The sequence below is a fragment of the Taudactylus pleione genome, unplaced genomic scaffold (assembly GCF_031769625.1).
Source record: "Taudactylus pleione unplaced genomic scaffold, aTauple2 ptg000378l, whole genome shotgun sequence".
Classification (NCBI taxonomy): Eukaryota; Metazoa; Chordata; class Amphibia; order Anura; family Myobatrachidae; genus Taudactylus; species Taudactylus pleione.
Genome location: NW_028284779.1, coordinates 1,702,218 through 1,714,599, shown reverse-complemented (window position 1 = coordinate 1,714,599; position 12,382 = coordinate 1,702,218). Strand labels below are relative to the sequence as shown.

The 12,382-nt window shown below is 42.9% G+C and overlaps 1 protein-coding gene across 1 annotated transcript in view; it reads left to right on the top strand.

Annotated features, from left to right (window-relative positions):
- AARS2 (alanyl-tRNA synthetase 2, mitochondrial) overlaps nt 1-12,382 on the top strand; it is a 49,760-nt gene that overhangs the window by 5,655 nt on the left and 31,723 nt on the right. The window contains exons 2-6 of the mRNA XM_088445345.1: nt 402-590; nt 2,357-2,502; nt 3,435-3,626; nt 6,211-6,355; nt 6,688-6,833. Coding sequence (XP_088301471.1) covers nt 402-590; nt 2,357-2,502; nt 3,435-3,626; nt 6,211-6,355; nt 6,688-6,833 — 818 coding nt within the window. The remainder of the gene's footprint in view (nt 1-401; nt 591-2,356; nt 2,503-3,434; nt 3,627-6,210; nt 6,356-6,687; nt 6,834-12,382) is intronic.

Below are 12,382 nucleotides of genomic sequence, written 5' to 3'. Positions count from 1 at the left end.
CTTTACACAGGAGGCATAAAATAAACTAAGCATATAAATTAAATTAAGATGGTATGAAGGAAATTATAATATCTAAGATCTACCCGGGTGAAACATCAGCAAGTACATCTAAATATGGAGGAATTATTATAGTTATACCCTCAGTGTTACTATACTCTGTGTCTACACTTATATATAAGGATGAATTGTTATATCGCCAATGTCTATACATCTATATATGGAGGAGTTATTTTATCCCCAGTGTCTATACTTTTGTATATGGAGGAGTTATTATATATTTAGTACTGTCTGTGTTGTAAACCTCTGGCATATTGGAATAACTGCATTATGTGTCTGGTTTTGTAAGTAAAGTTTTGTTAATATTTTGGTTACTGATCGGGCCATTATTTTTTCTCTCTTAGTTTAAGCCCATTTTCTTGGGCACAACGGACCCCCGGAGTGAGATGTCGCAGTACCGTAGAGTGGTGAACAGCCAGAAGTGTGTTCGGGCCGGGGGGAAGCACAATGATCTGGAGGATGTGGGGAGGGATTTGTACCATCACACTTTTTTTGAGATGTTAGGAAACTGGTCATTCGGAGATTACTTTAAGGTATAAAAATAAAATATTCTTTGTTACACAAGTAGCTGTCTGCCAAATATCAATAATCTTGCTTCCACGTATCTGCTACCTACTCAATGTCACTGTACCTGATTCCACGTATCTGCTCCATGTCACTGTACCTGATTCCACGTATCTGCTATCTGCTCCATACCACTATACCTGTTTCCAACTATCTTCTATCTGCTCCATATCACTATACCTGTTTCCACGTATCTTCTATCTGCTCCATATCACTATACCTGATTCCACGTATCTGCTCCATGTCACTGTACCTGATTCCACGTATCTGCTATCTGCTCCATACCACTATACCTGTTTCCACGTATCTTCTATCTGCTCCATATCACTATACCTGTTTCCACGTATCTTCTATCTGCTCCATATCACTATACCTGATTCCACGTATCTGCTCCATGTCACTGTACCTGATTCCACATATCTGCTATCTGCTCCATACCACTATACCTGTTTCCACGTATCTTCTATCTGCTCCATATCACTATACCTGATTCCACGTATCTGCTATCTACTCCATATCACTATACCTGATTCCACATATCTGCTATCTGCTCCATATCACTATACCTGTTTCCACGTATCTTCTATCTGCTCCATATCACTATACCTGTTTCCACGTATCTTCTATCTGCTCCATATCACTATACCTGAGTCCACGTATCTTCTATCTGCTCCATGTCACTGTACCTGATTCTATGTATCTACTATCTGCTCCATATCACTGTACCTGATTCTATGTATCTGCTATCTGCTCCATATCACTATACCTGATTCCACGTATCTGCTCCATGTCACTGTACCTGATTCCACGTATCTGCTATCTGCTCCATATCACTATACCTGATTCCACGTATCTGCTATCTACTCCATATCACTATACCTGTTTCCACATATCTTCTATCTGCTCCATATCACTATACCTGATTCCACGTATCTGCTATCTGCTCCATATCACTATACCTGTTTCCACGTATCTTCTATCTGCTCCATATCACTATACCTGATTCCACGTATCTGCTATCTGCTCCATATCACTATACCTGATTCTACGTATCTGCTATCTGCTCCATGCCATTATACCTGATTACACGTATCTGCTATCCATGTCACTGTACCTGATTTCACGTATCTGCTATCTGCTCCATGTCACTGTACCTGATTCCACGTATCTGCTATCTTTGTCACTGTACCTGATTCCACGTATCTGCTATCTGCTCCATATCACTATACCTGATTGCATGTATCTGCTATCTGCTCCATGTCACTGTACCTAATTCCACGTATCTGCTATCTGCTCCATATCACTGTACCTGAGTCCACGTATCTGCTATCTGCTCCATGTCACTGTACCTGATTCCACGTATCTGCTATCTGCTCCTTGTCACTGTACATGATTCCACGTATCTGCTATCTGCTCCATGTCACTATACCTGATTCCACGTATCTGCTATCTACTCCATATCACTGTACCTGATTCCACGTATCTGCTATCTTCTCCATGTCACTGTACCTAATTCCACGTATCTACTCCATGTCACTACCTGATTGCAACGTATCTACTTATCTGCTCCATGTCACTATACCTGATTCCACGTATCTGCTACCTGTCACTACATTTGATTCCACGTACCCACTATATGCTCCATAACACTATATCTGTTATCTGCTACATGTCATTATACCTGATTACATGTACATTTGCTTTATATCACTATATCTGATTCCTCTCCTTGCAGGAAGATGCCTGTAGGATGGCCTGGGAGCTTCTCACTCAGGGTTACCAGATCCCCGCTGAGCGCCTCTATGTCACATATTTTGGTGGGGACCCAAAGCTGGGTTTAGCAGCAGATGAGGAGACTAAGGAGATTTGGCTGAGCCTGGGGTAGGTGTAGAGTTAGATGTTTGCGCATTACGCTGTTATAGCGTGGTCTAATACTACGCACTGAGCTAAATGTAATACTCTGATGCAGGGGACTGTAGTGAAATATATTAGGGCTGCCTGAACATTTCCAGCTTTAATATACCCATAAGCAGCCTTTATTAACCATTTGATTAATTTTTTTTTTGCCTGACCAGACTAATTAGAATTTTTTTAGATTTATTATCTTATTCGAGCATAGCCTATTTGTTTTTTTTTTGCATTCACAATGTGATAATTTTTCCAGGGTTACTGCGTTTTACTTATATTTCGGACATTAAATAAATGTGTGGTAGCGCTATTCATTGCTAAACAAGGATGCAGTACAGAGTCACTAATAATGAACTTGCTTTTGGTGAACCCCCAGCGATAGCTTGATAAATTACACCTGCTGTAAGGTGCTCATTCATTTATATATGACAGGCTGCACTGTAAATAGATTAGTTTCAAACAAACATCACTACCCTTGTCAGTTAAGGTTATTATATCATTTAGAATGTCCATGACACTGCCAATAAAGTCTGAGGCCACACTAGGCAAAGAGAGAAGAATCCTGTATGTGTCACGAAGATTGGGACCCAGCCTTCCATGTCCCCCAGATTCTGCTCTATACCAGGCTTGGCACCTGGATATGTCTACAGATTTTACAAGCATTATTACTCTATCTCCCAGTTATAGTCCTATTTAGGAGCTGGCACAGATTGCAGCTGTACATTTGCATTTGTCAAATACGTGAAGACATGAGAGCCTCACTAGAAGTGGCCACTGGCCAGTGATCATTCGGGGCTGCAAAGTATGCCTTATTTAGCGTTCTAGAGTGAGTCCTTGTCTCTCAGTCATGTACACCTTGTTGAAGTATATTTCTTGCATTAAGTTTGTCCTCCTATCTCCATCAGTATACCACCTTCGCACCTGCTGCCATTTGGTCTAAAGGAAAATTTCTGGGAGATGGGGGAGACAGGTCCATGTGGGCCCTGCACCGAGATTCACTACGATCACGTGGGCGGCCGAAATGCTGCTGCTCTGGTGAACAAGGACAGCCCAGATGTTGTAGAGATTTGGAACCTGGTGTTCATGCAGTATAACAGGTAGGTCATGGTAATTTCGGATCTGGTGTTCACCCAATGTAACGGATGGGGATAGGTTATGGTAACCTAGGATTTAGTTTTCATGCAATATAACAGGTAGGTTAAGGTAATCTAGGATCTGGTGTTCATGTAATATTACAGATAGGTCATGGTAATCTAGGGTCTGGTGTTCATGTAGTATTACAGATAGGTCATGGTAACCTCGGATCTGGTGTTCATGCAATATAACAGGTAGGTTATGGTAATCTAAGATCTGGTGTTCATGTAGTATTACAGATAGGTCATGGTAACCTGGGATCTGATATTCATGCAGTATAACAGGTAGGTTATGATAATCTAGGATCTGGTGTTCATACAGTATTATACATAGATAATGGTATTCTGGGATCTGGTGTTCATGTAGTATAACAGATAGGTCATGGTAATCCAGGATCTGGTGTTCATGCATTATAACAAATAGGTTATGGTAATTTAGGATCTGGTGTTCATGCATTATAACAAATAGGTTATGGTAATTTAGGATCTGGTGTTCATGTATTGTAACAAATAGGTTATGGAAATTTAGAATCTGTTGTTCATGTAGATAACAGATAGGTCATTATAACCTAGGATCCTGGTGTTCATGTAGTATAACAGGTATTGTATGATAATCTATAACCTGATATTCATGTACCATAACAGATAGGTAATGGTAATCAAGGATCTGGTTGATGGTAGTATATGCCATATGATATGTAGTCATGTGATATGTCAGATAAGTGGTGGAAATCTGGCACCTGGTGGTCATGTGGTATGAGATTTAGGTAGAGGGAATTGATATATGTAAGTCATGTGATATGTCAGGTGAGTGGTAGGATCTGGCTCCTGTTGGTCATGTGGTATGAGATGTAGGTAGTAGCAATATGATATATGTAAGTCATGTTATATGTCAGGTGAGTGGTGGTAATCTGGCACCTGGTGGTCATGTGGTATGTGATGTAAGTAGTGGGAATATGATATATATTTAAGTCATGTGATATGTCAGGTAAGTGGTGGAATCTGGCACCTTTTTCTTCAGTAATGGAGTCTTGCGTGGTGAGCGAGCATACAGGCCATGGCAGTTGAGTGCATTACTTATTGTTTTCTTTGAAACAATTGCACCTGCTAATTCCAGGTCTTTCTGAAGCTCTCCACAAGTGGTCCTTGGCTCTTGGACAACTCTTCTGATAGTTCTTTTCACTCCACTGTCAGAAATCTTGCGAGGAGCACCTGGTCGTGGCCGGTTTATGGTGAAATTATGTTATTTCCACTTCCTGATTATGGCCCCAACAGGGCTCACTGGAACATTCAGAAGTTTCGAAATCCTTCTGTAACCAATGCGATCAGTATGTTTTGCAAAAATAAGGTTGCAAAGGTCTTGAGAGAGCACTTTGCTTGTACCCATCATGAGATGTTTCTTGTGTGGCACTTTGGTAATGAGACACCTTTTTATAGGCCATCAGTTGGGACTGAACCAGCTTATATTAATTTTCACTGACAAGGGGCAGGATTGCTTTCTAATTACTGATAGATTTCAGCTGGTGTCTTGGCTTTCCATGCCTTTTTGCACCTCCCTTTCTTAATTTATTCAATACTTTTACCCTGTGTCATTTCACATTATTACACTTAACTTTTTTGTGGATATCTATGGTTTGATATCTTTGCATGTGTGGATTTCATGGGTTGTTGCTGACATTTGGTGAAAATTTCATTACAATAGCCCCATTACAAATATATTTACTGTGAAAAATGTTGATGTGTTCAATACTAATTTTACCTGCTGTATATAGCATGTTATATGTCAGGTAAGTGGTAGGATCTGGCACCTGGTGGTCATGTGGTAGGAGATGTTGGTAGTGGGAATATGATGTATGTAAATCATGTGATATGTCAGGTAAGTGGTGGGAATCTGGCATCTGGTGATCATGCGGTAGGAGATGTAGGTAGTGGGAATATGATATATATGTCATGTGATATGTCAGGTAAGTGGTGGAATCTGGCACCTGGTGGTCATGTGGTAGGAGATGTAGGTAGTGGGACTATGATATATATATGTCATGTGATATGTCAGGTAAGTGGTGGAATCTGGCACCTGGTGGTCATGTGGTAGGAGATGTAGGTAGTGGGAATATAATATATGTAAGTCAGGTAAGTGGTGGGAATCTGGCACCTGGTGGTCATGCGGTAAGACAAGCTTTCTTTTATAATGACGTGGACACTGAGCCACATACAAGTATATGAACAGCAGGAGGCCTACTTCAAAATATTGCAATTCAGAAAGGAAAAGGAAAGAAGTTAGGAGGAATTATTTTAATGTCCTTGACCCAAGAGCCTAGAAACAGTCTATAAAGTAGCTGCTGCCATAGTTGTTGTTATTATTATTATTATTATTATTATTATTATTATTATAATACAGTATACTGCCAGATTCCTGTAAGCCTTGCAGCATTGGTATGATTGTACTGTGTCTTGCTTGCAAAACTAGCATAATGTTTAAATAGAGTGGGAGGATGTCCTCTCTGTCCCCAACCCAAGTGTGACATTGTTCTGTTGTTGCGTTGGGCAGAGAGATGGACAGAAGCTTGAGACTGTTACCGCACCGTCATGTGGACACAGGGATGGGTCTGGAGAGGTTGGTGACCATCCTCCAAGGCAAGCGCTCCAACTACGACACAGACCTGTTCACGCCCATCCTGAGGGCCATTGAGAAGGTGAGTGTTGTGGACCGCGTGCTCCGTGTTCCCCATTTGTCTGTTAATGTTATTATCAGCCTTGTATAAATGTAACACGATTTCTAAGCTCCCTGGAGATACATCTAAATTACTGGCTTAGAGATCTATTTCATCTTAATTAATAATCACTTAATACAAGAAGTCATTGGTGAGCCAGCCCAGTGGGGGGGGAATGGTGTATATTGGGGGATGAAGAAGGCATGATCTTGGCATAGGTCAGGATTGGTTCTTATCGCATAAATCCTGTCTGGACGGCCGCTCATATCAGTCATGAAATAGTCCAATGACGTCTCTCTCTCTCTCTCTGTTAGGGCTCCCAGGCTCCCCCATACCGGGGTATACTGGGAAGAGAGGACTGGAGTCACGTGGACATGGCGTACCGTGTGGTGGCGGATCACATCAGGACTCTGTCTATTTGTATGGCTGACGGCGTTTACCCTGGCATGTCCGGAGCAGAGTGAGTACCGAGCGCCTCATCCCATGGTCCCTCCACTCGGAGACATTAGTTTCCCTAGAAGGGGCCGTATTTGCAGGTTCTGAACGTTTCTCACCCTACTAGGCACAATAACCTGGGGTGGCTTTAGGAATAACCTTTTCATAAAATCTCGGTAGCACGGAATAAAAGTAAATAGAATTTATTCACAGGAAAAATATAATAGTAACGTCTCACATAAAGTCTTAACAACACTGAGGTTCACATAAGCAATAATGAGTATAGGAGAACCCCCCCCCCATATATAGTCTTTAACACAGAAGAGCTAATGTGGTAGGTAACCCCGAGTCCAGTATGAGGCTAACACCTCAGGATGGTATAGAGGAGCTTCACCAGGGTGGAACCTTGTAGTGATGGAGATCTGGAGCAGAGTGAACCCTGTGATGCGGTGAAAGACAGAGCAGGGTTGAGCCCTGTGATGCTGTGCAATTGAAGCAGGGTTGAGCTCTGTGATGCGGAGAGGGCGGGGCAGAGTTGAGCCCTGTGATGCAATGAGATCGGAGCAGGATTGAGCCTTGTGATGCGGTGAGACCGGAGCAGGGTTGAGCCCTGTGATGCAATGAGCAGGGTTGAGCCCTGTGATGCGATGAGGTCGGAGCAGGGTTGAGCCCTGTTGTGCGATGAGGTCGGAGCAGGGTTGAGCCCTGTGGTGCGATGAGGTCGGAGCAGGGTTGAGCCCTGTGGTGCGATGAGGTCGGAGCAGGGTTGAGCCCTGTGATGCGATGAGGTTGAAGCAGGGTTGAGCCCTGCGATGTAACTAGAATCCGGAGCGGGGTTGAGCCCCGGGATGCAATGAAGGTTGAAGCAGGGTTGAGCCCTGTGAAGCAGTGTGATTCCGGAACAAGGTTGAGCCCTGCGGTGTGAGCAGATTCCGGAACAGGGTTGAGCCCCGCGATGCAGTGATGATAACTGTAACGGTGCAGTTGACAACTGTAACGAAGATGGGATCGATGTCCACAGGAGTAAGAGACAACAGACAAAGTAAATAGTGCAGCAAAAGGTGAAACCACAGCAGTGGAGCAGAAAGTAATACTTAGGCAATGGCTATGCTGAGCTCTGTAGTGCGGCTGGTAACTGGCATCAGAAGTTTAGTTGGAACATGAGCGGAGATATAACAAAGGGCCTGATTCAGAGCCGAACGTTCTGACCAGAGCGCTCGCTCTGAATCAGGGCCCTCCTCCATTAAAATGGAGCGTCCTCCTGGACGCTCGTATAGCTGTGGGTCACCACCCACAGCATATACGAGCATCCAAAAAGATGGTCGCGATGTTCTTGACCATCGCGACCATCGGACTTGCGACGGAGACCCTGCGGTAGAGTCTCCCTGCCACAAGCCCTGGAGTGATTTTGGCTCTATCAGAGCCAAAATCACTCCCACTGACATCACTAGTGATGTCAGTGGGGCCTGCTTCAGACGGTAGGCGTTCCCATGGCAGGCACGCCCCCGGCACGCCCACCTAAGGGGGCGTGCTTTCAATCAACATCGACAGCACGCCCCCTTTGGTGCGAGACCCGGAGCGACAGCTTGGCTGTCGCAGTCTGGGTCTCGCGCATGCGCACGACGGAGCTCCCTCCGTCATGCGCAGTGGGTAACATCGACCCACTTGCGAGCGTACTGCCACTTGCGAGTGGGTCTGAATGACCCCCAAAGTCCACAGCAACCCACAGGCACAGCAGGGATCTGGCAGGAGTCCAAGAAAGACCTAGAAGTAACGTTGCACAGACACTGAGACACAGTTAGTAACAGGCTTTATACTAGAGGTCTGTGATCCATAGGGAGTTCAGAACATGTGACCCAAATGGAATCAGGTTTGAAATAATGAGCAGTCTAGGAATCCCACAACCTGACAACACCTTGGAAACAGATGATCACTTTAACTCTCTATTCCCTGTATGTCAAGAACGCCAGCAAGCAGGATAGCTCCTCCAACGACCACATAGGAACTTTGGACAACGTAATCTATCTTTATGTACTGAAATAGTCGCAGTCCTGACAGTACCCCCCCTTTTTGGGTGGTCTCCGAACACCCACCAGGTTTTAAAGGGAATTTAGCATGAAAATGACATATCAACTTAGGAGCATGGACATCAGAGTATTTAATCCAAGATCTCTCCTCCGGGCCGTAACCCTTCCAGTCTACAAGGTATTGCAATTGATTGTGATGCTTACGTGAATCCAGAATCTTATCGATCTCAAACTCCACACCTTGAGCAGTTGTTATGGGAGGTACTTTAGGCAAGCTGTCATGAAATCGATTAAGAATCAATGGTCTAAGCAAGGAGACATGAAAGGAGTTAGGTACACGCATAGTTGGAGGTAACTGTAACTTACATGCCACTGGGTTGATAATTTTTATAAAACGAAAAGGACCAATATACCAGGGAGCAAACTTCATAGTATGTACTTTAAGTCGAAGATTTCTAGTAGACAACCAGACACGATCCCCAACAGAATATTTAGGAAAAGCTGAACATTTCTACATTTCTATCAGCAAAGACCTTATAATTATGAGAGGCTTTCCTAAGACACTTATGTACCTGTCTCCAAATTCCAGAAAAATGTTGGAGGGTAGCTTTGGCTGCTGGAACTTCCACTGTAGGAATCGATTGAAGCTCAGGAACTCGAGGATGCCGACCAGAATTGGCGAAAAAAGGACTTAACACCTGTAGCAGACGAATAATGAAAGTTATGAGCAAACTCAGCCCAAGGCAAGAAATCCATCCAATCATCTTGAGTAAAAGAAATATACATTCTCAAGAAGGTCTCTAACTCATGGTTCACTCTATCGGTTTGTCCATTTGACTGGGGGTGATATGCAGAAGAAAACTGTAATTTAATTTGCAATGATAAACATAAAGCCCTCCAAAACCGAGCAACAAACTGGACCCCCCCAATCAGACACTATGTCAGAAGAAAGTCCATGAAGACTAAATATCTCTTTGATAAATATTTGTGCTAATTTGGGGGCTGATGGAATTCGAGCCAAAGGACAAAAATGAACCATCTTGGTAAAACGATCCACCACTACCCAAATAACTGTACACCCCCTAGACTCAGGAAGATTTGTAATAAAATCCATGGAAAGATGGGTCCATGGTTGGGTAGGAATGGGTAGTGGATGGAGAGGACCAACTGGAGACTGCCGGGAGGACTTATGTTGTACACACTTAGAACAAGAACGTATGAACTCTTGGGCATCTTTTTTCATGGAACACCACCAATAGGAACGTTGCAAAAATGAGTACATTTTACGAGCCCCTGGATGTCCAGAGAAATGAGAATTATGAGCCTAGCAAAGAAGTTTACCTCGTAACTCTGGTGCCACAAATATCTTCCCAGGAGGGGGATCAGGAGAGAAGGAAATTGAAGAAAAAGCCAGAGGGTTTATTATAGGGTACCTTTTATCCTCATTTTGTTCTTTCTCTTCTAACATTGAGCGAAAAAGTGCATCTGCCTTTTTATTCATTGAACCTGGTCGGTACCTGAGGACAAAATCAAAACAAGTAAAAAAAGTGCCCAACAAGCTTGTCGTGGGTTCAGACAATTTACAATTTTCAAATACACCAAATTTTTATCTGTAATAATAGTAACAGGATGCTTTGCGCCTTCTAATAAATATCTCCATTCCTCCAAAGCTAACTTAATAGCTAACAACTGTTGGTCCCCGATGGAGTAATTACTCTCAGCACTAGAAACTTTAGTGAAAAGAATCCACAAGACACTGTTCTTCCATCTGCAGCCACTTGAGACAAAATAGCCCCAACTCCATAAGTGGAGGCATCCACTTCTAGCATAAATGGCTCAACATCAGGTTGCACTAGAATGGGGCTGCGGAAAATGCATCTTTGAGAGTCTGAAAGGCATCCAATGCCTCTGGGGACCACACTTTGGGATTAGCCCCTTTTTTTTGTCATAGCAGTAATTGGAGCTACAATCGTTGAAAACGCTTTGATAAACTTTCTGTAATAATTGGCAAAGCCTAAAAATCTCTGAATAGACCTTAATGAAGTGGGCAAAACCCAATCTTGAATAGCCTTTAACTTCTCAAGGTCTATCTGAAGTTCAGAACCGGAAATGATATACCCCAAAAAGGGTATCACTGAGACTTCAAAAACACACTTGTAGATCTTACCATAAAGCTTATTAGCTCGAAGACAACTTAATACCTCTTTAACATGGGTACGATGGTCAGAAAGATTAAACGCAGTTTTCCACTCATCACCGTCTTTAACTCTGATCAAGTTGTAAGCTCCCTTTAAATCAAGTTTGGTAAACAGTCGAGAACCCTTAACTCTGTCAAACAATTCTTTAATGAGAGGCAAAGGATATTTATTTTTTCCCGTGATCTCATTTAGACCTCTAAAGTCGATACATGGACGAAGACCACAATCTTTTTTCTTTACAAAAAAGAAGCCCGCTCCAGCAGGAGATGAAGAAGGCCTGATAAACCCTTTTCGTAGGTTAACTTGCACATATTCCGACTTGGCTTGAGTCTCAGGAACAGAGAGAGGGTATACTCGACCTTTGGGTGGCATTTTGCCAGGAATAAGTTCAATAGGACAATCCCAGGGACGATGCGGTGGAAGTTCGTCTGCCGCCTGCTCAGAAAAGACATCAGCAAATTCATGATAAGGCTGTGGGAGAGAAGGTGGAACATCTACTTTCACTTCAGCCAATCGTACCACAGGAATCAAACAATTTAATATGCATTTAGGACTCCAAGAAAGAATTTGAGAACAAGTCCAATCAATATGAGGGTTATGAAGAGTTAACCATGGTAAATCAAAAACTATATCATACATAGAAATGGGTAATACCAAAAACCCTAAACTTTCTTCATGCAAAGCTCTTAACCTCAACTTCATAGACTTTGTTTGATGCCTAACATATCCATTAGAAATTCTAGTCCCATTAACTGCAGAAAGGGAAAAAGAACGGGTTAATTTGACAACAGGAATTTTAATTTCTGAACCAAAGACAATGAAATAAAATTGTCAGCTGCTCCAGAATCTAGCAATGCAGAAAACTCTTGACACGAAGAACCAAAATCAGGAATGCTCACAGAAATTAAACAATCCTTTTTGGGGGAAACTTTAGCAAGTACCCCTAGTTTGACTTCCCCTCCATCAGCTAGGGACGATCGTTTCCCGGCCTTATTGGACATTTAGCTAGGCTCATCAGATGTACTATGAAAAGAGCGAGACTGGGTAAGAGAATTTTAAGAACACTCAGAGCGACTCCTCTGAACCCCTCATCCTCGCATACGCAGATCAATTTTAATAGTCAATGAAATTAAGTCATCCAAATTCTCAGGAAGATCCCGAGTCACCAACTCATCTTTAAGTCTCTCAGAGAGACCATTCCAATATGCTGCTCTTAATGCCTCGTTATTCCATTTAAGTTCTGCGGCTATAGTTTGAAAACGAACCACATACTGACCAACTGGAGCTGTTCCTTGCTTTACTTGCAAAATATCCACAGACGCGGCCACTGATCTTCCAGGTTCGTCAAA